Here is a 25,101-nt window from a genome sequence, read left to right as displayed (position 1 = left end):
TCTGCCTCAGGCCTATGTCAGTGTGTACCAGATTACAACTCTTTAATAGAAGACTGCTAGGATGTTACATGCTAGTGTCCCAGGCACCTCATTGCTGTTCTGCAGCTGAACACAGCTGCAGAAATTGTTGTTAGTTTTTGAGAAGACAGAAGTCACAAGGCTGTTAAAACCAGAGGGGGGGCTGCGGTGCTGTCAGCAGCTGTCAGCACCACATTGTCCATTTGCATTTAGGATTACAGCATCTGCTGGCAGAACAGCCACCGTTTCATTCTCTCTTCTTAAATCCCTGCAGAATATTCCTCAATGTCTCCCAGAATGACAACACAGCACTGCGGCGGATGAACTTGAGGTCCTTCCTGATGGCCCCTTTGCAAAGAGTCACTAAATACCCACTGCTGCTCAGCAGAATCATCAAGGCCACCACTGAGTACCACCCAGATCATGGCAGCCTGCGGGAGGCCAAGAGCCGCATCGAGTCCCACCTGGAGCACATCAACATGAAAACCAAGCAGGAGGGGAACACGTGGACCCTCCGATCCTTTCGCCAGGACAGCAAGAAGAAGAGGGAAGTCATCAACATCGAGATGAGAGAAACTGCCCTCAAAACTGTAGGCTGGCTGCGGGAGGAAACACGATTTGTGATGGAGGGGTCTCTGCAGCTGGCCCAGCCCCCCGATGGCCAGTGGGTGAAAAAAGGCAGCAAGACCCTGAAGTTCCAGAACATGCAGGTCCTCCTCCTGGTGAACATGAAGCGTGTGTCCGAGTCCAGCCTGGAATCAGCCGAGCCAGGGCCTGTGAAGGACGCCGTGCTGGTACTCATCAGGGACAAAAATAACGGGAAGTTCCATTTGCTCAGGGAGCCCTTGAGGCTGAGTAATTGCATTGTCTCCACTGATCCCGACTGCGACGACACTTTTGAACTCATTGAGATCAGGCGGGAGGCATTTGTGTTCCGGGACAGTGACCGGGCACGGACTCACCACTGGTTCAGGCAGATCAGGCGGTACTCGAGGGAGCTGGGCTCCTGGAAGAAGCGGCGCAACGCACTGCCCAATATCATGATCAGCACCCCTCACACCAGGCCCTAAGTCCTGCACGGGCAAGACACAGGGAGACTTGGCTTGACCAGTGCCATGTGCAAGGACCATCTAGAGCCTTGGTGGCTTGAACTTGCTCTGCTCCATGGACAACACAGGGAGGAGCCTGGCCCACAAAGACTCTTAGCAGCACTGGAAGCAAGCATCACAGCCTAATTCTGGTCTCCAGGCTCAGGACTCACAACCTGTTTGTGGCTGATGTACATACAGAGATGGGCTTCCCTCGAGGAGCAGATCTCTGGAGGAAAATACTGAGTTTAACTTTGTTAATATTGCACTGCAGGAGAATGATGTATGATGCTTGCCATTGCATGGATCGTGTTGAAAGCCAGTCTTGACAACATGAGAGAGGTTTCCACCACTGACTGTATTTCATCAGCATTAGGTAAAGTCAGGGTCAAAATTAGATGCAGTATTATGCAACAGAGGATGAAAGTTGGAGACAATTACGTTTTCCACCACTACTCCTAAGGACTGTATTTCATTATTCACCTCTGTATATTCAGTCAAAATACTTGTTTAAAAAGAAAGGTCTTTCATCTTTAATCCAAATCAAGTAGGTATCAATTTGCTCAGATTCAGCTGCATGCACAGAGCAAAAGAAAAAAAGCAAACAAGAATAAAAGGAGTTCTTGCTCTCTGACACATACACCCCAAATATGCGTAGAACCTGTGGAAGAGCACTATACCCCCACTGAAAGTCTGTTATTTAACTGACTTAGGGACTAGAACATAATGCCGCATCTGAAATATCTCAGAAGTGTATGTAAATATAGCTCTGCTACCACTACTAGTGAACTTAAAAGTTTGCGATTATTTAAATGATGTAATCTAGTGTATTTCAGAATTTAATTGAAAGGAACAATTTACATTGTACTGTAGAGTAACATAAAACGTTTTAATAATTATGTTTCAATGACTTTAGGTGGGTATTTTTTAAAATATTTGTATTCTGGAGTAGATATTTCATTTAGCCTGGGTGGCATTCAGGTGAACAATGTGCCTACATCTGTTCTTTGGATCTCCTGAACAGAATTCAGGGGCTACTCCTAATGAGACTGGAAGAACAGTACAAGCCTGCTACCCTAATTCTCACTACACAACAACAGACTGGCACAAAATCTTAAGCTCTGGCCACAGTCCTGCCTGGGCAGGTCAGGCCCTAGCAGACCAGACGTGAGAGCCAAAACTGAGGCCACAAAGCGCTCCCCCATAAGGTCCAGCCTATCTCAGTTCCTCAGCAGGGAAATGACTTGAAGCTGAACAATGGTAAAAAGGCACACAGGGTTTAACCTTTTCAGCCTGACATTACCACGGACTGCGGCCTTGCGATTACAAGATCAGCAAAATGTCACACTGTGACTTACACAGCAAAGGCCAGATTACAGCCCTAGAGGCTAAATTAAAGGAGCCTGAATTTTGGTCGGTGGATCTTGGAGGACAGCCTGTAAATGTTCTTTCAGCCCCCCAGGGTAAAGACAAAGCCAATCAGTATTATTCACTACCAACAAAATATTTCTGTTACAGGTATTTATTTTACAGGACGATTCACACAAGCATATTTCTCCAGAGATCAACCAGCATCAGTGAGTGCACAAACAAAGGTGGACAGAGGCTCCATAGGTAGCCCTAGTCTTGTAAAATCACCACTGACCCAACATCTGAGCAGGCCTTCAAACTGTACCCAGTGCTTTGTCCTCTTGCCACAGCTGCTGGAGCTTGTTACGCTGCTCCAGGCACTGAGGCAGACACCAGCAGTGAGACATGTGCATGCTGGCTGTATTTTCTCTTCAACTGCACCATCCAGCATTTTAGTGCTTCATTGTGTCCCTGAGGAAGTGGGAGGTTTTGCATCATCAGGAGGCTTTATGAACACTTACCCAAGATGTGAGGGTGGCAGCACACGGCTGAGCACTGTAGCAAGCAATACCTGGCAAAATGGTGAGTTGGAATTCTTTCCAGCTATTTCTAGTTGTTAGACAATAAATTGTTCCCCCAAAATACGCACTGAATAGCCAGTGAAGAGCATGAGGCATTGCTTTTAGTTTGTTGTTTGTTTTTCAAATAGATGGATGCCTAAGCAGAGCAGCTGCTGGAGGAAGATTTCTCTTATGCTGTCATGACAGATCTGCATCTAATAGACTTCAAGCCCTGTTCACCTAACATGCAAAAAGCAACAGCTTGTAGCACCTTTGTTTTCTCTCCCAAGATCAAAATGGCGCAGCTACCTTCTCTTCGTTACCTCCAGTGGCAGTTTTGATAAGGGAAGGAGTAAGTACAGTAAGCCTAATAGCTTAATTTATCCAAACAGTGAGTGGTTTTCACAGCCACAGAAAGCTGCGGCTTTCTGGAAAGTTTTCAATTACTTTCCAGCACAGTGATTTTTTCCACATCAATTCATGCTGAAAACCACCCGTGGACTCTCTGTGTAGTCATATCTTTAAATCAAGATACCTTCAGTCACCCTGGCTGTTCAAAAAGATTAGAGAACAATAAGTATATGTAAAAGGTCTGATATTTAGCATCAGTCTTGTGTTTAGGTGATTGTTCAATTTGTCAGATGCAGGGATTTTCTAGGTATCACAGGAAACACCTGCCTGCCAGGCTCCTAGTAATCACGACGTATTTCCTCTGAACCAGGCAAACTCTCCCCAAAAGAAGGTCCATAAATAATCGCCGAGTGTTATGAGCAGGATATGTACTTGTTGCTGTAGCCCTGTCCTAAAAAACCTGCGGTCAGGGAACAGAATAAGCTCTTTGATCTGGGACAGCCTGCTATGGGAAGTGACAGCCTGATTGTTGAACCTGTCAAACTAGACAGAGGTTGTGCTTCCAATGTTATTTATCTTTTATGTATCCGGTGTGTACTCAGCTGCTCACCTGCCTTTAAATTACAGGTGTTGAAAGGGAACACGAGCACAGAACAGTCTTGGTGGCCCCGCAACGCTTGTGCCATGGGGTGAGCCTGCACAGGAGGGGTGAGGAGTGTCAGCACACTGACAAGGCAGTAGGTTTCCATAATCCCCAGGCACCTTTCTGAACTGGATGATCCCTCTCCTGGGCATCTCCAGGTCTTTCAGTATCACGTGTACACATCTTGGCAGCCCTGGAGATTAGCTGTGCTGTATTTTTCCATTTCTGATTAACAAACCTGACAAAATGCTATTATAACCCAGGGTGCTTAGGAACAGGGTTGTCTGCAAGCCAAGAAAGTAATTATTTGTTCCAAACTGGCTGTCCGTCCTAGGGCTCCGTAATATTTTTATGCCTCTCATTGTCATGACAGACAATACTAAGATTACTTTTCAAGATTCCTGCCCACTGAATTTACCCGGCTAGTACAAGCAGACCTCTCTGGAAGTACCACGTTAGGGGAAAAAAGAGAAAGTTGATTACTCCCTTGATTTATCAGAATGACCTTTAACAAGAATTTAGGATGAGTCTTACTGGTTATTTACCAGGAAAACAACAAAAGGCAGTCTTTGACATAGAGTCCATGTAGTTTTGAGCTCAGAAGGCAGATGCGCAAGAAGACACAACACTGGATTAAGAGCCCCCTGTGAGATCAGGTCCCAGGGAAAGAAGGAATAAGCTACTTGAAGAGTCAGCAGGCTAGGTGGGAAAGCCTGAAAAAAACCACATGGAGATGCAGAGCAAATACTTTAGAAGGCAGAGACTTCTGCTTTAGTGAACAGAGATCTTCTTTTTTATGGTGATCTTGTACATTCCTGGTTGTCCATAACAGAAGCAAGGAGCGGGAAGGGGCATTCAGTGTGAGTCTCCACTATGTGATCAAGAACATGTCTGAAAGGGAACAACAGGTTTGGCCTGGCAGCAGGAAGCTATAATAGCTGTCACTGGAGACTGAGAGATTGACCTCAGCACATCCCAAATCCTGAAAAAAAGCTCCGAGATCATCTCAGATCTGACTTCGGGAACTTCAGTCATTCAATGCACGTGAATCTATTATGGAGCTGAAGTCCTAGGAAGGCAGATCTCCAGCAGGAGATTCTGGTGAATCTTGCACTCTCCTGCTTGTCCATGACATGCTCAAAGGGAAGATAACTAATCTTCTAGCACCATGTCAAAGGTATCCCTTCAGGGCTCATGGATGAGGCAGCTGTAGTAACTCTCAATTTTGTGATGTCAGCCATGTCTCTTCAATGCATGCTGGGGAACCAGCTGAGATTCATCTGGAATTAGGCTGACATTCTCTGACTTGAAATTGGAAAAACCTGGAACCAAAAGCAATGGGGGGAACTGTCTTCCTGCCAGAGATCAGATAAATATTCAAAGATCTCACTGTCATCGTTGAGTGACCTTCTGTCACTACAGTGGAATATGACAGAGCAAAAAGTCTTACTGATCAGGCAGACAAAGGAACTGCCTTATTTCTCACAGAGGCTGCTGCAGAATATCAATATGACTGGAAACAGGTACAAGCAATTAAAAAAAAATTAAAAAAATTTGAAGTTTTGACAATAACACTGCACAGTCCAAAAACTCCAGGCAAGTCCCAAGGACACTCATTAGAAAAAAGACAGCTCCCTCAGGAAGCTGAAGGTGGTTCCCTAAGGGAAACCTTTCTACAACATGGATGGAAAAGTTGAGTGAAAGGAACATAGAGGGTCCTCTTCAACAGAGAGTGAAGAACCCTATTGAGGAATCAGAACCCAAGCAGAGCATCTGCCAGCACAGGTTTCTGCCAAGGCTTGACTGGGAGCAGTTGCATGGCTGGAAAAAGTTGAAAAGCTGGCATTAGGCTCTAGGCCCATTAGCAGGGGTGAATATAATGATAATTTGCACCTCTCCAGCTCAGATCCTGCCCCAGTGTGATCACCAGCACAGGCTTTGCATCTGTGAGAAACAATCTCAGCTGCAGGGGAGCCAACCCAGAGTGCAAACAGCCCTCCCAGGGAAGGTGCCCTGTATAGAGGCAGGCAAAGGAACCCTTTCTTTCAGCAGCAGTGGAGCCCCAGGTGGTTTTGAACCCTTCCTTCCTAGCACAGGAACCTCCCTTGTGATGCCAGAGTCACATCCTTGGGAGGACCCACATCAAATGTCTCTCTGGGTGTTGTGGGGAGGGCTGGCAGATGAGAGTGAAGAACCTGGAGGTCACAAGAAAGTCACAGAGCAGATCCCATGACTGATGCTGGGGTAACCAAACCACGCAAAGAGCACCATTTCACGGGGGCTGAAATCTCAGGCTTTTTCTTCCCTTTAGGCTTTCTGCAGTCCCTGTTGAAGTCTCCAGCAGGCTGTGGTGGTCATCAGACATCACAGAAGCCTGTGAGAGCTGCACAGGGCCCCAGGGCAGACAGGCACCTCTCCCTATCAGGATGGGAGCCAGGAGGCTCCCTGGGGAGCAGACAGCACCCTTGCAGGGTGCAGGCTCTCACATTTTCCCCCACAGGAGTAGGTTAGACATTTGTACACTCATAGTGTGAATGTGCAGATGAACAAGCATTCAGACAAGGAGTGTATTCCTCTTCTTTCAAGAAAGGGTTGGTTTTCAGACAGCCATTTTCCTCTTGGGCAGGGCAATCCTCCCATGACAGCTAAGCAGTGCAAGCCAGAAATGCTGCCATTTGAAGTGAAAATAAATGGGCAGAGAAACCTTCAAGGAGATACCCATCTTCAAGGAATTCATACCTGACCCACAGCATGTGTACAGGAAATACATACCGTAACTGACTATACCTTTCAAAATCAAACACTTGTTTAATGACACTCCATGAATTCAGCAGGCAGGAGGCTCTCTCAACAGCCCCTACAGACACTTTAGTACAGTTGCACCGCAGCATCCAGCAACAAATAGTACTATAACGAGGGAAGATGGACAGCTGATGAGTAACAGTTCAATACCCACACAGAGACCCCAGGAGTCATCCATGTTCACTTTCTGCTCTCCTTAATTGCCTCGGTGTGTAATGACCTTACTAGCTGAAAAATGTGAGTGAGGCTCTATAGCACCCAAGTCATCACTTCGCAGAAAATGAAGGCAAATTATTTACCCAAAGAGAAAATCCTTGGCAATCCCAACTAAACGAGAAGCAAGAAAAATCAGACAGTTTACCATGCAGCATTAACAGCTCAGTGAACACTTAAAGGTGGCACTGCAGGGAGAGGAAGAAGCCTCCCTCCACACACTGGCACAGAATGTGCAGGACTGTGCAGTGAACCAGATTGGGAGCAAACACTGCTGAAAAATAAAGATTGTTTCAGCTAGGTCAGTTTCCTGATCCAGTTCACTGCACAAAGACCTGTGCTGGCATCAGAAACAGGCAGTCTGGAAGTGATAATGTGTCCTTTAACAAGTGTCAGATTAAAGAGGTGGATGGACTGGGGCTGCAGTTAATCAGTTCCAATAGACAGAGCCCAGTTCAACAGCCCCAACATCCACTCTGCATCCTGTACCACAGAACTCTGCTCACCCCTATTTCCCCAAACAGTTTCAGGTCAGCACTTTCATTGATCTGCAGGCATTGAACAGGCAGTGCTATAAATAAAGAGCAGTTAATCAACTTTAAGTGCCCTTTTTACTGAAATAAAGAAAACCCACAGAAATGATGTCAAGATGGGAAAAAAAACCCTAAACCAAACCAGTGAGTGAATACAAAGACAATCCAAGAAAGCGCTCCCTGGAACACACTTCAGGCTGAAGTGGCTCAGCCGTGCTGGCTGTGGAGTCAGACTCTCCAGTGCTCCTGCGCTGACTCACTCCCCTCCCAGCTGCCCGTGCACGCTGTGACAGTCCATTCAGTACCAACAGGAGTTACTTGTTCAGAGTTCAAGTGCATCTGATTTCATCATGAGCCATCAAGCTTCTGCAGTCCTCAGAGCTCCCTCTCACTGCCATTCCCTGCTGGCTAACCGGTTCACCTTACCCCTGGGAGAGGGAAAGGTCAGAGAAGAGAGACCCTCCCTACTTAAGGCCCTCTGGGTCTTCCCTTCCTCCCTCTGCTCCCAGCTCCAGGACAGAAACACAACTTGCCATTTAGGACCAGAGTAATGTGCAGATTCACAATCAAGGCCACAAGGTCCTACAGGCTACCTCTGTGCAGAGGAAGCTACAAAAAGCATGTCCCCAGCCTTCCCTGCTGCAGCCTAGGGAGAAAGTTTGTGGTTTTCTTTTCCCTTCCCCAGACCCAGCTTGGGAATGCGCTATGAGGCCTGGCTCTTGCAAACAACGCTTCTCCAGAGGAAGATGCTAGGCTCTCCGAAACCTAGGAACAGGAAAGAACAAGGTGTTTGCTAAACACCCTCCAGAAACACAACACTGGCTTGTCTCTTTCTCAGGCACTTGCTCTTCACAGAGCCTTACACAGAAGGATCCCACACCTTGCAGACTTTACAAGCCCTAAGCAAGCAACTTGCTCTTCCAGTTGTCCCTCCCACAGTATGTGTGCTGCTGCACCTGTGGCACAGCACTGTTGTATCTCCACAAGCTCTCAGAAACCATGTAAGATGCAAGAGCTGGCAGATGGAGGATCTACAGAAAAGCTGTGTTAGGCCTATGGGATCCCGTGTCAGGAAGCAGACCTGTTGCATCATCAAATGCAACTGGAGCACCTGGGACACAAGCCAGCACAAAGCCTCAACACACACCTGCCCTGCAACCAGAAACCTGCCCCACCACATGGCCTCACATCCCAGTTCCGCATGCCAGGAGTCCCCAGCCTGAGATACACCAGGCTGATGCTCAGGAAACCTTTCTCTAATTCCCCTGCTCCCACGCATTTCCTGCGAGACCTTGGTCTGCATGGCTGTGCCTCGGAGCCTGAGGGTGTTGTTTCACGAGTCTCTGGTTTTGGCAGCAGAAATGGCTTAAGCTCCTTCCCTCCTCCCACCTCCACAGGGTTAAAGCGAGAAAGAAGCAAACAGTGCCACAGGGGAAGAACAATGAACTACTTTTAAAGCTGGTCTCATTGCCATGGGGCTCAGGAAGTTAGACCCTCATTTTCTTCAGCTGTGAGAGAGGGTTATTACCATCTTCTTATGTTACATGATATAAGATACAAAGGATGAGGACAAACATGAGTACAAGACACTCTGAAGATGGATCTTGCCACATCTTGGATTTGGTAATGATAAATTCCTCCATCTCTCTCCTGTTTTACTTGGTGAAATAGGTCAAAATTAAAAATTAAAAAAAGCCCATGAAATCTGTTTGCAGCTTGACTTGGGCTCCACTCACCAGTGGGTAAGAGTGCACCATTGAACAGTGTACAGCCAAAGTGAGGAATTCTGTTATTGTCCAAGTACAGCTCAAGGCTGAATTTAAATTGTCATACTTCAGAGTAGGCTCCCAGGAAAGGAAACAAATAACAACAGATAATCAGACAACAGGCAAGAGTTACCAAATGGCCAAAATCAAAGAACAGCTTTTATTGGCCAAAATAACCAAGAAACCATTTTCTTCCAATAAACAAAACCAAACCATAACTGAAACGGTGGGAAATCTTTGCTAACAAAATGAAACACTAACAAACCCTATGTAAACTTGACTGTTTGTCTTCATCCTCTGGAAATATTCCTCCTTCTAAGTTAGTTTTTCTCCTTAACCCTGCTGCACCACCAGAAGTAGAAGAAGAACGGCAAAACTCAAAAGTCATTTAGGACAAGAGAACAAACACACTGGGAGGTACGAGTCTGTCCATTTACACAAATGAAAGAGACTGTTGGTGTTTGCAAGCATCTTACATGCAAAGGATCTGAAATTAGTAATTTCCCCTTTTCTGAAGATACTAACTTTTTTCTACATGAATGATAGTTTTGGTGTCTTTTTTTTTATTATTTTAAACCCAGGACACAGGTACAGTTGTGGCCTGTATAGGTTGTTAAAACTTAGACAATACCTGCAGTTTATCAGCTAACACTTCTCTATTTGGAAACCTTGGTAGTTAAAAAAAAATAAAAATTGGTTACACCGAGTTCTCAAGGCAAATGATCATATTAAACCTCAACATTTACTCATGTCAGTAAAACAAATACCAGCCAGTGAAAGGAGACGTTTGAGAAAACCTTGCTCTCTCTGGCAACAGAAATCTTAGAGGAAAGGAAAGGGGGTGTAAAAAAAAAAAAAAAAAGAGAGAGAGAGAGAGAAAGCAAGAGGTGTGCCCAGGTGCAATACACCAGTTCCAATGGAGAAATTCTCAGGAATATTTTCACTAATTTCTCAATTAAGGGGGATACATTAACAGAAGCCATTTAAAAAGGTCTTGTTAATAAACAGTTACACAAATCTGTTCAACTTACTGACATAGGTGATAATTTAAGAAACAAAAAGGCAAAAAAAATCAGTGTCTTAAAAAATGTATAGATATTTACACGTGTTTTCTAAAACTTCACATGTATCTGCACTGAGCTGCGTCTGTGCACACATCTTTAAAGGTGCATGAACAGAGACAGCTGAAGCACATCACTGCCAGAGCAGTGAAGCAACACGACAGAACTAATGAGAATTTCAGCTCATGGGAGTTACTGACTGCTATTGCTGCTGTGCACAGAACGGCACTGTGTGTTTCGACAGAGGAATTCCACTGGAAACAGAGCCTCCTGCCCTAATCTAGACATGATTTTACAAAACATTTTGAGATCTAACACCCGTACTACACCTTTTGTAAGAAAATAGAGAGCAGCTTTCAGCTGCAGTTCTTCTAAACTACTGTAGGAAGGCTTCGCTAGCATGCTTCCTAAATTGGCAACCATCTGAGGTAATCAATGATGATGTTAAAATGAGCATCTTTCATTTCTCTCCACCCGCACCAACTGTTGCTTCCTTATTGAGTCCTCTGATCGACAGGTCATAAACCACTTCCTCAATTTTCTTGACGTCGTATTTCAGGCCATCATAACGTTTCCTCAGGGAGTCGTTCTTCAGGTTGAGGAGACGGAAGCCAGAATCCAGCTCATTGATAAAAGTTGAGATGCGGAGAGGGCGAGAATAGTCGCCAGCCGTGACACTGTTCACTGCCAGTCTGGCCTATGAGATGAAGACACCGAGAAGAACATCAGCAGAGGAACCCACCCCAATCAAGTCACTATTCCATCAATTACTTTACCAAATGAAGCAGTTGTGTTCCAGGCAGTCAGATTATTTATACTTGGATCTACTTTTTTTGTTGACAACAATCCTGGATTTTCAATCAAGCAACTAGTTTAAATCTTAAAATATCAGTGAGAAACAACTCTAGCATACAGAGAGGCAGTTTGCTAGAAGTTCAGATCAATGTGTTGCATGTCATAACTTCCAGGAACAACTTGGGAAAGTTAGAAAACACAGTACTTTTTTTTCTTAGGTCAGTTTCAATCCAAATACATGCATGAATATCTTCCTTACCAGCTCACTGGCGAGAGTTAATACACCAGAAAGATAGTCTTCAATGTCCAGGTGAAAGCCCCGCTCTCGATCAGCTTCAACTAAGATGAAAAATAGTGGTAATCCGGTGGTACCGAAACAGGAGCAAAACCAGCGAGTTGACATTGCATTTGTTTACTGGAGCTAATTTGAAATATCAAATTTATGAGATACTACTACAAAATAAAAGTCAGTCTTTTCCTGTATGTGATGCAATTACTGCTTCTTGTCAGCCTTTTGATTTAGCGACTCGTACATCCTCAACTGGATGTGCAACAGGTTATAATTGATCCAACAGAATAACTGAATTTACATCAATATACAGGAGGGGGCTGTAGTCTTTTTTTAGAAAAAGATTTTCCTCATCTTTTTTTCAAATCCTTTGCTCTGGGAGGACACAATTCTCTTGCAGCATAAAAATATAATCTTTTTTCCACACTTTTAAAATGCCAAAAGCGAGAAAAATAAGCTCTCATCTTTGTATTATCTTTTTGGTAGATTTACGCAATTTTTGAATGAATAATTTTCACTGACGAAGAACTTATTAATGAATAAATACTTCTGTTCACACTAGGTTTGCTGATTTCCACCTTCTAAAAGAATTTGTTGTTTATATAATGAAATCAAATACCAGATAAATTTTGGAACCTGTTTGTTGGCAAGAAATGAAGTTCTGCTATTTCCCTGTACCTCTGAAAGCTACAACGTCTAAAAACATCACATGCTTTTTCTCTTCAGTTACAACATTAACTTACTCCCAAGTATTTCTGCGACAGCTTCTCGGGTCACTAACGTTTCTGACTCCAAGTAGACTACAAATGCTGCCAGAAACACCAACCGCTGAAGCACAAACCTCCAGTGCTCATGAAATCTGTTGAAGAAAACACCAAGTCAAGGCATAAATAAGTAACATCTATTACTGGAGAGTTAGGCAACAAGCATACATTATGTATATATTATGTTTTCCACCCTTACACATAGCACTTTGCAATATTTTTGGCTTATCAAAATGACACCAGCTTAAAGTCATCTCCTTGGTACTCCAGAACTTCACCCCCTGGATACTATGCTGGACACTAGCATTGATTGCACATCTCACACACCTACTCCGTTCGTGGAGTTTTTCAGGTTGTTGTGCCCACAAGACAACCAGGGCTTTCCCTCCCGTCTTCCCTCAGCAGATTTGAGCTGACAAGATTCTTGTTCTTTGAAATGTTCTTGCTAGACACTGTCCCCTTCTGGCAGCAACAAAACACAAAGGTGACAACTTCATTTAGTATCTGCAGTATCAAGCAGCCATTTCATGACAGATTTAGAGCTCTGTTTTCAGAAATGCCCCAAACCTAACAACCTAACTGAAATTAATGGAGCAGCAAATGCACTGCTCCCAGAAAGAAGGGCAGTTCCAATAGAATATAAATTTCTTAACGTTTCCTTTTTCTTTTTTAAAAAAGTTTCTAGAAAAAGAATTACATACTGGATATTTTTAGTGAAAAATTATAAATAGAGGGTTTGAACAAAAGCATTTCTTATCTATGCTGACAAAAAACCTCACACTTCTCTACCGTGGTTTACTTTTCAACCAGAAAGAAGCATTCGGCCCATAAACGTTTAAATCATTCTTCCAAAGTAATGATGCCAAATATGCCCAGGCAATTCCCATATCCGTGTCTGGCTGCATGTGATCCTGCACACCTGTAATACTGATCAGCAGGAAACTTGGTCTTCAGAGATTCCAGCTGTGTTCTCACTGTACCAAAGTGTTCACGAGCCTTCTGACATTTCTTTGGTACTGAAAAAGAAACGGTGCAACATTCAATACTTGACAGAGAACAGGGTTTCGTGAACAGAGACTTTTCTAGTGTAGACAGCGCTGTATATGCTCCTTTGTTGTCCAAGATAGTCTGCTAACATTGGAATCAATCTAAGAAATATTCATTGTCATACCAGGAGTCACACAGGTAGAGAAAAAATACTGAGTTTTGGGCTGTCTAATCTGTTCTAGGCCTTAGGTTCGAACTTCAGCCAGGATACCCCAGTGTTGTTTAAGAATCACTGCTAATCATGACTAATTACTGTTGCTATAAAACTTACATCATGGACAAAGAACCTGTTCTGTAATGGGCACTGACAGAGGAAAACACAGGAAAGGTCACACAACCTACAGACCAAGAAGCAACGGGGGATACAAACGGATGGAGGCAGGAACAGAGGAACACAGAGTTGATGTGGTGTTTGTCTGTGGAATGAACCAACGAGCAAAAGAGCCTGGCGACACGCTGAGCAGGGCAACAAACAAGCAATGCTGAAGGAGAGATGACAAGTAGAGATGGAGAAAGGCTGAAAAAGGTGTTGAATCTAAGACCTCATCTGAGGTAGCAGAGGGGCAATTTCATCTGAGGGTCTGTAAATGTAGAAGAGCTGAGACTATGGCAACAGATCCTGGGGGCAAGGGAGGGAGCCAGCAGGAGCAGCGACACAGTTAAAACCCGATGCTACAAGCTCACCCATGCAACAACACTCTGGAGTGGCACTGCAGGAGGAGGGACGCAGCAGAGATCAGGCGTGAGCTGGTAACAGGACAATTTTAGTTTTAGCTGTGTGGACAGAGTAAGAGAAAGGGGCCGGCTAGTTGGGTTGTACAGGTGTTGTAAAGAGAGAAATATGATGTTCTGTAGAGCACCCCAATGCAGTGGTTTAGAAAAAACAGCAACAACCAGATCCCCCGCAACAGAAGCATACTGCACACAGTTGGCCCCAACGAAAGCACACACACCAAGCAGTGCCACCAAACGACTCGTACAGTCAAAGTAAAAGCAACTTTTCTTTCTCCATTTTAAAATCTTATAATATTTTTGTCTTATCAATCAGTTAGGTTAGATGAGGTGCAACATCCCTTCAGGAAACTGCATTTCCTGCTTTCAAGCGATTATTTGAAGAAACTGTCCAATATGTTACACCTCTGCAGATAAATGGTCTCTTGTTCATGTACCACCCACTGCCACCTCCCATTTATTGATACGACTTACAGCCACACTGCACCCACAGTACCAGGGTCTGACAGAATTAATCAAACCAGTACTTCTTAACTGCAGCCTTCTCAGCAATCCTGGTCATGACCTGACAGGCCCTCCTGCATGATGTTTAAACAATCCTAACTTCTATACAAAATCCATAGAAGCTAAATCTGAAAGCTACGATGAATTATTTTTATCAAACAAGCCCTACTAGGAGTCACTTCGGTGTGTTTAAAAGCTACTTTCAATTAATAAAACAGTAATTCCATGTTAAAAAAAAAAAAAAAGAAAGAAGGAGCACTTAAAAATAAACACTTCCAGAAGCAGAAGGTGAAAGTGCTCTGTGTGGCAGCCAGAATGAAGGAAATGTGTGAAGCTCACCGACAGCTGCCCTTTGAACACCATCCTCAAACTACAGTCTCTGCCTCAGTCGCGTAAGCTGTCACGTGGCAGCTGGGGACAGAGTAAGGCATAGACTTGCATTTTGGCTGACAAAAGGAACCTGTGACAAAAATGAACAATCTTTACTGTATAATTTCAGACAACAGCACCCAACAATACACACATAACCTCCGCCCAACTTCAAACTATCCTCATGCATCCTTGCATATCACCACTGATGTTTTGCTAAACTTAACACAACATATTTCATGAGCAAAGACATACTAAATTGACTTTCAGCCCCTGAAGACCCTACCTGTCACTCAGACTCATGTCAGCTAACAGCAGGCTGCAGTGCAGGCTGCAGCACATGCTGCCCTGAACAGCTTTCCGAGCAGTTCTCAAACTCCATTTTAAACAGGGAGCAGACGGAGCTGAAAGAGAGATCTTCTAAACCTGTTCCAGAGGCTGCTGGCCTGAGGCTCTGCTGGTTTTCCTTCCCTCCCCCACCACTGAATAAAGGCTACAACCAAAAGCGCTTATCCCACAGCTAAACGCAGTTTCGTGGCTCCATGCAGGGAGAGACCACAGAGAAGACGGCACCGTGAAACAGCTGTTGGCTGTGGGAAGGTGGCTGCCCTGCAGTAAAAGCAGTTAGATGAGAAACACAGTGACAACAAGTTTAGCCAAGAGGTATTTTAAATCCCCAGAGAACCCTGACCCTTCTCTTTGGTACGACAGATTGCTCAGCCTGGTACAAATCCTTTCCCTGTTTCCACTGGCTCTCTGTTGTCTCCTCGAGTTTTCATCACTCTACCTCAACTGATGATGCAAGAATAATTACAAAGGATCAACCAGCAGGCTGCAGGAGGAAGTCAGTCTTCTCCCACTTAAGCTGGCACAAGGGGGCTGGTACAACAAGCAATGCAGCTTCTGCTGGCGGCAGCACCAGCTTAAACCACCCTCAGCAATACGGCTGCAGTCACTGAGCATAATTAGTTACTCTGTCACCTGTGAACTTGCCATACTTAATAGTATTTCTGCTTTTTTAATTAGTTACTAGTTTATTTATAATTTATTATTTTTATAGTTCAATGTAGTTTATTAATAGTGTTAATAGTTTTTCTTATATCTTGGAGTAAATAAATATAAAGCTAAAAAATCTTGATGCTACAAAGTCTACCCAGAACTCTGTTGCAATGAATAATCCTCTCTTTCATAGTTACAAGAGTCATCTTTTATCCCTTTTTAATCTACAAAAGAATCATTCTAGTTTCTTAGTAAAAATGCGGTAACAAGTCAAATGACGAGATGCTGTAGTAAGCCATTTAAGCACACTACACTGCCAAACTACAATCATTATCAAATAAAACTGTAGTCTAAATACATGACATCTGACAAGTGCTACTTATCCCCCTAACAATCCTTCTGTTAATTGGCATTATATTATTCTGCTGTAAACCTTTATTAATCTAAACATTTATTGACTGACTTTATTATGCTTGTAATTGATGACAAACTGACAGGTCTATTATCATGAGTTAACTCCTAACCTATTAAACATGTATTCATTATCTTTGGTATTACAAGAATTAGAAGCCGTTTTATTTATTTATTTATTAACTTTAACTATTCCAAATCTCTTCTCAGACTCTGCAGGTTCCAGGACCAGCTGTCTCCCGAAATTAAAAATCAAGTGAAAATACACCAAGCCAGACACAGGTCTCTACTATTAAATGCTGGAAAGCAACTCCTGAAGTCAATACCCACACAAAACAACTGTCACAACATCCACAGGTTTACTCAGCTTAGAAAATGAGTGTATGCTTGTGTAAATTAACTAATTAGCAGTTCTGATTTTTAGCACTGCCACATTTCCTAAGTAGGTAGAAGTTGCACTTGCCAGCAGAGGTCAAACCTCAGGTGTTGCACATTGCTAAACATGTACCCTGTCAGAGGCCAGAGGGATCCCAGGCCTCCAGCACGACTGTGCTGGTGAATGTCACCAGGCTGGTTACAACCAGTCAGCTCTGCAGGTGAATAAAACAGCACCTGGTGAGGTTTAGTCTTCTATTCACCCTTAGACGGTGGCCTGACAGGTTTCTTCCCTTGCCAAATTGCTCTCCAGAGCTTCCAGGAAAGTCAGAATGGTTGCTTCTTCTCAGGAGATATTAATTGACTTGAAAAAAATGGCAGATATTTAAGGGGGGGGGGGGTGGGTGGGACGGATGGACAGGACGACAGGACCAACAAACCCCAAACCCTGTTTACTCCAGTGGTTTCACCAGTAAGTTGAAAAAATGGGGATGGGGGAGCAGAAAGAGCACATTTGACATCTAGGTCTGTAGTCCTGTTCTCATGCCCTGGAGCAAATGGGTTGGCCCAGGAACATTCTGTCAAGCCTCTTAAACAAATTTGGACCGTAAGCAAGGAACCAGGCTAGCTACAACCCAAACCTCAAAAATAGCAGAACGATTCCAGTTGCCACTCAAGCACACATCAAGGACAGCTCCTGCTTTATCAGCCTTTCCAAATCTCCTTTGTATTTTGCAACATTAAGCACATTTTATATGCATGCGCACACACAGAGCCGGACTCGTACAGACCTGACTAAAGACCCCCCCTGCGTTCCCACACCATCCTGGAGAGTTCAGGATCACGGCTTTTTGGGGGGTGGGATGAAGAGGTGAGGAAGGGGATACAGAGACAAAGGCCCAACAGGCGACGGTAAAACCATCAGAGCATAAAAATGTTCGTGCGTGTCACTTAGAGGGAAACCTGCGATCCAATTCAGCAACCCCGAAAGCAGCACACGCTCTTCTGCGCTGGGGCGGGGGAGCGCCGAGCTGGGGAGGGGAGAAAGGGGACGGACGGCGCTTCCTCAGGGCGAACGGCAGCTTTTCTGTCCGTCCGGGTCGAAACCTCCCAGCTGCCCCCGCAGCCTCTCAGAAGCCCACGCAGAGCAGGACAGGACACCCCAGGGGCGCCCACGGAAGAGGGGCGCCCGCCAGGGAGGGGCCCGCGTACCCCGGCGGTGCTCCCCGCCCCACCGGCTTCTCCCCGCTCCCCCGGGGAAGACGCTACCGCCGGGCGCAGGCGGCCGTGCGGGACTCACTGTCCTGGAAGCCGGCTCCCTGGTGCACGCCCTGCAGCAGCGTCAGGATCTCCCGGGCCGTCTGCTCCAGCGCCTGCACCACCTTCCGGATCTCCTGCGGACACAGGGCGCCGTCAGGCCACGCCGGGCCGGGCCCCGCGCTCCCCGGCCGCGGCCGCGCACCCACCTCGCGGATGTCCTGGTCGGCGGTGAGGACGCCCTGCAGCGCGATGAACATGTCGCTCACCGACATGGTGCCCGCCGCCGCCGCCTCTGGGGCCTCCCGCGCCCGCAGGGGGCCTTCTCTGCCGCCGGCGCGGGGCGAGGGGGCTGCCCGGCGCCGTGCCTGACGGCGCCGCGCCGGCCTGCCCCGCGCGGTGCCTGAGCGGCTGGAGCGGGCAGGAGGGGGCGGCGCGGGCGGGTGCCCGCGGGGAGCTGCTCGCCCCGGGACGGGTGTGGGTGCGTGTCCGTGCGTGTCCGTGTTTCAGGGGCCCCCCCTCCCGGGGCCCCGCCAGGGCCCCGCCGCCCGGTGACGGCGCCGCGTTGCTACGCGACGTCGTTGCGTGTGGGGGCCGGTGGGCAGCGCCGTGCCCCGTTGCTAGGAGACAGCGCCGCGCCGCTCTGCGCCTGCGCGCCCTTGCCGCCGCGCCAGACCGCGTGCGAGGGGACTGACGCGCTTCCGGTGGCGGTGAGCGCAGCATGGCGGCGGCCGAGGCCGTGGCGGCGGAGGCGGCCGCGCCGGTACCGGCATCGGCACCGGCACCGTCGTTCCTGGCCTTGGAGCCGCGGCTGCAGCGCGAGTTCCAGCAGAAGGTGCAGCGGGTCCGCAGCAACCGGGCGGCCAAGGTGAGCGGGGCTCCGTCCGGGGCGGGGGCGGCCCGGCCCGGCTCGGCTCGGCCCGGCCCGGCCTTTCCGTGCCCGGCCTGACGCGGCCTTTCGCCTTGCGCCCCGCAGGAGGAGCTGACGCCGGGAGTGGTGTACGTGGGGCACCTCCCGCGGGGGCTCTGCGAGCCGCAGATGTACGAGTACTTCGAGCAGTTCGGGACGGTGAAGCGGCTCCGGCTCTCGAGGAGTAAGAAGGTAAAACCCCGGCCCGGCCCCCGCCGCTCGCCGGGAGACAGACCCGGGCGCGTCCGAACGTGTCCGTTTGCTCCCTGCTGCTGCTGCCGCTGCCGCCGCCGGGCCGTGCGCCTTCGGCCGTGCGGTCCCCGCCTCTGAGGCGTCTGCCTCGCATACGCAGCCCGCGGGGTGGGTGCGCGGAGCGAGCTCCTCCCTCCGGAGCCGTCGGCGGCTCCGTCTGTCGTTGCCCCGCTGCCTGCTGCTCCGCCGTCGGGGAAAACCTCGTTGCAGTCTCCGGCGTGGGCGGAGGGGGGCACCGTGCTTGTCTCAAGACTTGCAAAGCGACTGTCGGGCAGGTGGACAGCGTGCGCTCTGGACTGGACTGCAAATAGGCAGCTTCAGCGACAGTTAACTAACGTAGCCCCTTTTTTCCCCGTAAGTAGATACACTCACGTGAGAAGCGTTGGCAGAACACACTAATTCAAGGTAGAACGTGAACTGTCACGGAAGAGACTCTTTTAGCTTTCTTGTTCATTTGTGCTCAACAAATTTAACTTCTTATTTCTGGATGGATAATTGCCTTATAATGTTGGTGTATAAGCTTTGTAACAACAACAGAACAGCAGCAATGCAGGGCAGCTTTTATTTAACAAATAGGTATTGGTGAGCGGTTTGTTTCATACGCAAATGTGTAACTACGAGTAACGCCGTACCAATTTAGGGCTAGATCTGGTGCTTTTCATGATTTCACTGAAAATGAAATTACTCCTGTTTAGCTGAGAAGGGGCTATGGCTTTGGAAGCAAAAATAATTATTTTAATACGGTTCTTCAATTATTGAAGCGTTGTTTCAGATTTCATTCTGTTGCTGCTTGCAGACTGGAGCTAGCAAAGGCTACGGATTTATAGAGTTCGAATCCGATGACGTGGCTAAGATTGTTGCAGACACAATGAACAACTACCTGTTTTCTGAAAGACTGCTAAAGTGTAAGTATAAGCTGAAGGGTAAGTCCTCTAACGTGCAAAGGGAATTCATAATTACTTTTGTGGGTTTTTTTGGACTGTTTGGAGAATCTTAGGGGTTTTTTTACAAAGTTTTGTCCCAAAAGGGTTTTCTGTGAGGCTGACCTTGTCTTCCTTTTCTTCATGTGTAAAGAACATCCTCAGCAGCCTTTTGGTTGCTGCTGCTGTTTTTCTTCTAGGCTGATAATGCTGGTTGTGTAATCGCATAACATGAGGTCTCAGGGAGCAGTGGGGTTTGCTGTGGAAGCAGTTCTTTTAACATGGATATTCTTTGTCATTTGTAACTGTTGCAGCTCCTGTCTGTGTAGTTAGACATAAAGGGCTTTTTCGATTAAAAGATTAATTAAATGAGCGAGTTGCTCAGACATGGTGACAGTAACACTTGCTTTGTAAGGGATTATGAGCTATATATGCATCAACTTTTGAAAAACAAATTTCTCTGTTTTCTGGGTGAAACTGAAAAAGCATTCTTTTCTTCCATCCATCCATTATAATTTCTCTTACTAATGAGTATTTGGTTGCTTTGAATCCTCTGTGTTCATAAAATGCCATAATATTGCTCTGCTGTAGCAGTGGATAATGTTATAATAAGAACCAAATTGCATTATGCGAGTACATTTGGTGAGAAGAGTAGCTCTGCTATAACTTGATGTCATATGTTTATCATACAGGTCAGTTCATATCTCCTGAAAGGGTCCATGAAAACCTCTTCAAAAACAGTGACAAAATATTTCGGAAGCCTTCTCAGCCAGCAGTCAGGCGGTACAATAGGATACGTTCACTTGTTCAGAAGGCAAAGATGACAAAGCGACTGCTGCGAAAGGAGAGACTTTTACGGAAGAGGCTGGCTGAAAAGGGGTTCAATTATGACTTCCCAGGATTTGTAAGTTTGGCATCGTTTCAATGAGTGTTTTATGCACAACATGTTTCTAAGGTTGTGCTAAATACGAGAAAATTGTGTGTTTTGTGTGGAACTGGTGAAAGAGTTGGAGCACCAGGGAGACTTACCTCCTGGAAATTAGTGTAGTGCTGTTGCTGGGTTGTGCTGTATGTATGTGTAGGTGTACTTTTAGAGAGTAAATAAGTATCAGCAAAGGGAAGATGTTCCTTTTCTTCTGTTAGTGTGAACAGTTGGATATTCTGTGGTTTTCATGTTTGTCTGCAGATCATGGAAGAGTGACAGGGGCTTTGCCCACGCCCTGTGGGGGGAGGCTTTGGCAGGGTAGGTATTTGAAGGCAGGTCCCAAGACTAGAGCTTCCATCCATTGACCCTGCCTATGTTAAGCAAGCATGTTGCTTGTTTGCAGAGTGCTTGGGTGAAGTAGTTGAATTTTAAGCAATACTGTGTAACATGGTATTTTTTAAAAATGCACAGTAGCAGCTTTTTTTTGCATTGCTTTGGGTGCTTTTATTCAAACCAGATCACCTCTGTGGCACTGTAAGTCATTTTATTAATTCAAACCTAATTGCTGTAGCAAAGATTTTGTAGTTATGAAGCAAAGAAACCTAATAGACCGTTAAATGACTGTTTGCATCTTCACACAAGGAAGTTTGTAGTGATCCACCCAATCTGTCTTGCTTCCTAGGCTGCACAGGAGCTTTCCATAAAGAGAAAAAAAGTTAAAACATCCAAGAAGTCAAAACTGAACATTTCTTTGAGCAGCCAGGTAAGACCGAACAGTCCTGGTGGTGCCCAGCACCACGCCCCACCGTTCACACTGGGGCAGATGTTTCAGGTCTGTAGCTGGTTTCTTTATGTTAATTTCAATACCCAGAAGGTATTTGCTCGAGAGATTTTTATGCCAAAAGTAGCGCCTTTGAGACAGATTAACACTCTTGAGCAGGGGAGGGTGGTTGGTTCCTCTCAGTTCTTTCTCTTGTGGGAGTATTTGGGAGCAAAGGCTTCTGCTCAGCGTGTTAAAACTAGCAGTGCTTGTCCCGAGATGTGTCCAGGCAGCAATGTATCTGCTGTCAGTCTCTGCTATGCCACACTAACTGGAGGCTGAAGAAACACAGGGTGCTGGGGACAGTCACCTAAACACCTGTGCTTTAAGCTGGTACAAAATGATCTTGCTGGCATCCTCCTGTTGGTCTGCGCTACGTTATAATACCAGCCTGCTTTGACAAAAAAGAAGTTGAACTGTTAACACAGTCTAGTGTTGTCTCTCTCCATTTACATACTATACTGTCCCTCCTCCCCCCTCGTGGTGTCCTGGGATGGTATTCCAGTATTTTGAAAACTAAGGCCAGCTAAAACTAGCAGTAGGATGAATGGAAAGCTCAGGCCATCAGGGCTGAAAAGTCTGTCAGGTATTAACATTTCTGGTTTTTTTTATCACTGTTGTGAGTTTTTTTTTTTTTAATGCTACTGGATTTACTTGTGATAATTGGGACAGGGCTGGTTGTGAGCAAGACAGGATAACTCATACATTCAGTCAACTGAGTTCTGAGAACTCACTGAGAGAATGAAGCTGGGATGTTTCAGCTCAGTTTTGGGCCTGAGTGTGGCATTTCTGTATGCCAGTCTCAAATACACTTTTTTTTAAACCTGATTCTTTTTCTCTTGGCTTTCTTAGTGCTTTGAGTCAGGAAATACAAAGTTTAGAAAGAAAATGTGCATAATGATGTGTTAGAAAATGTGATTTAATTTACACTTGCCTTTCACATACGCTTTTTTGAAGATGACACTTTTGTCTGAAGAAATACCGTCTACAAAAATAGTTAGTTATAACAAGAAAACAATTTTCCCTAACATGGAAGTTCTGAAGGAGAGCTGGACTGAGGTGCCTTGTGGTACCACAGAGGCAGTGACTTTTCTCTGGCAGATGCTTTGCAATGAATCATATTTTTCTGATCTCTTCAGGATCCTACTCCAGTCTGTACTCCAACAGTGCTCGAGCGCCGGAAGGGTTCTCAGGTGGATGATGAAGCAGAGGACAATGAAATAACTCTCAGACTGCCTCCTGCCAGTGTTAAGAATGCTGTGCAGAGACCAAAGAAACATCCAAGAAAAAGACCGAACCTGAAGAAACAGAAATAGGCTTAGAATTTTGGTGGCTGTAGCTGTGTTTTTCCTCAGCTCAGAAACTGGTGAGGTGGAGCTTCTAGTGGTTCTGCTGCCCTGGCTCAGTTCGTCTTGACTAGACTGTTTCAACTTTTCCTAGGCAAGGATTCTATTCACAAATCCTCCCCCTCCTGCTTAGACATCAGGGGGCCTATGGTCTTCTCTGCCTTTGAAGATGTTCTTCACTTTGTGCTCACAAGCGCCCGTGCTGTAACACGCCTACAGTCGTGCCAGAACCTTCAGTTAATTCTGTATCTTGGCTCTATCACTCACTGTTCTGAAAGAAAATGTGAGGCTGTCCATTCAGAATTTGCTGATGCGGGCTGTATCTTACGTTTCTCATTAATGACAGGTTATAAAAAAAAAAAAAAATTAACCATTTTACAACTGTGTTGGCTCTTTGTAGTGGTTCTTCTGTTTAACTGAATGTCTGCGTTTTGTGCAAGTTCTCACATAGTTGGACAAATAGAAGGTGCGGGATTTTTTTCCCCAAGGAAGACATATCTTGAATTTCATCTCCTGTTTGTGATCAGTCAAGATCTGCCTGTACTGTCTAGGGCAGAGGCAGAATACCACGCTACCTGAGCAAGCCAGTGCCTTTCAGCAGTGACTGGGAAACTTGGCCTTTGACAGGATGTAGGGTCGTTGTGGAGGAGGACTTGGAAAGGACTGGGATTAGGAGGGTGGTGAGAAGAGACGGAGGAAGATGGCTGAAGTCACTTGCGTTCAAGATTCCCATTCCTTTCCTTATGCAGGCAAAAGATTTGTGTTTGAGAGTGTAGCCTACTGTGGAGGATGTAGGGTGACCGTTCTGTTGGCTGGTGGGTTAGCCAGAGTCACAGCTACGCTTTTCCTTGCGCACTTGTGTGAAAGGCATTTCGCGCTGCAGAGGTTCCAGGTGTGCACGTACTGATGTATCGCTTTACCTCTGGGCTGACCAGGCAAAGGTAACTTAGTAATTCTCTGGGGTTTTGTGTGCCATAAATATGCTGTTGCCTGGTTCAGAAAGTGCTCGAGGACTTGCAAAGTGTGGCTGCTTTTAGGGGGACTTCTTGCTGAACTGTGGAGAGGAACAAATGGTGAAAAGTAGCTTATGTGCAGCTGTTCTCGGAGTGAGCAAGGCTTTTTGAGAAGATGCAGTCTGGGTTGTATTAGGAGTTCTGTTGTCCTTTGGGGCCTGCAGTATCTTGTCACTGTATTTTAGTTTCACTGCTTGCATGAAGCAAGGATTTCTGCTTCAGGGGGTGATAAGCACATCGCAATATTGTGATAAGCCTCTGGGTGGGTGAGCCAGGAATGGGAAGGCAGGGTTTTGTTAACAGTAGTACGAGTTCAGAGAATTGAGTGTAGCTTTTTGTTGTGTGTCAGGATTTAGTCTTGTTGTGACATAGCCTGTCGTAGCTGACTGCAGATAGCCAGTCCCATTTGAAGATGCAGTTTGACTGTGCAATTGGAATTTGGATTATATTGCAGATCTGAGACCTGCAGAAATTCCAGTTTGGGTTTTGTGGCATGCATTTAGTCTTGATCTTCTACTGTCTGAGATGAAACACTCTCTACTGCTGTTGGCTGTAGGTCAGGCTTGGCAGAAGGTTTCAGAGGAAAGCGCAGGTGATAATAACCGGCTGTTCAGGTAGGTGGCTGGCAATAGTGCCTTGGCTATTTTAAGACTCAGACTCCTGGCAGAGAAATCTGAACCATTGGCCTGGCTAATTCTGTCCTATCTGGCCTGATCACTTGAATAATCATGTGATCGTAATGACATTCTCTTGGTGACTCAAATTAGATCATTCTCCTTTGTTGCTCTAAACTGTTGGGGAAGCCACTTGGATGAGTGGGTCTATATCAAATGCTTGTCATCTTAGGCAGGCTAGAGAAATCTGTTGACCAGCCCAATGGTCACTGACAGTCCCTGACTTTTAGTAGCAGTGTTGCTGTGTGCATCTGCAGGCTTTCTTCTCTGTGCATTATTTGATGTGAAACAGGTAACGTTTGCACCTCAAACCC

General features: G+C 46.0%; 3 protein-coding genes across 8 annotated transcripts in view; 2 read left to right on the top strand and 1 right to left on the bottom strand.

Moving 5' to 3' along the window:
* Positions 1–7,829, top strand: part of LOC126038766 (uncharacterized) — a 53,501-nt gene extending 45,672 nt beyond the window's left edge. For all 6 annotated transcript variants that reach the window (XM_049800982.1, XM_049801029.1, XM_049801001.1 and 3 more), the window contains one exon: positions 293–7,829. In XM_049800982.1, coding sequence (XP_049656939.1) covers positions 293–1,088 — 796 coding nt within the window. In that variant the 3' untranslated portion in view covers positions 1,089–7,829. The remainder of the gene's footprint in view (positions 1–292) is intronic.
* Positions 7,830–9,453: 1,624 nt separating this feature from the next.
* TSN (translin) lies at positions 9,454–18,246 on the bottom strand. The gene is made up of 6 exons (XM_049801043.1): positions 18,137–18,246; positions 17,971–18,064; positions 13,153–13,249; positions 12,213–12,328; positions 11,440–11,519; positions 9,454–11,082 (listed from the first exon to the last, which is right to left on the bottom strand). Exons 1-6 carry the CDS (start codon positions 18,200–18,202, stop codon positions 10,846–10,848), a joined length of 690 nt encoding a protein of 229 aa, XP_049657000.1. The 5' UTR covers positions 18,203–18,246; the 3' UTR covers positions 9,454–10,845.
* Positions 18,247–18,630: 384 nt separating this feature from the next.
* NIFK (nucleolar protein interacting with the FHA domain of MKI67) lies at positions 18,631–23,434 on the top strand. The gene is given in 7 exon segments (XM_049806459.1): positions 18,631–18,795; positions 18,904–19,029; positions 19,886–19,994; positions 20,702–20,913; positions 21,617–21,697; positions 22,894–23,044; positions 23,047–23,434. Coding segments are annotated over 7 exon segments (873 nt in total). The 5' UTR covers positions 18,631–18,648; the 3' UTR covers positions 23,094–23,434.
* Positions 23,435–25,101: the final 1,667 nt, after the last annotated feature.

This window comes from Accipiter gentilis, chromosome 1 (assembly GCF_929443795.1).
Source record: "Accipiter gentilis chromosome 1, bAccGen1.1, whole genome shotgun sequence".
Lineage (NCBI taxonomy): Eukaryota > Metazoa > Chordata > Aves > Accipitriformes > Accipitridae > Astur > Astur gentilis.
Note: the sequence above shows the minus strand (reverse complement) of the source record. Positions and strands in the feature narration are given on the sequence as shown.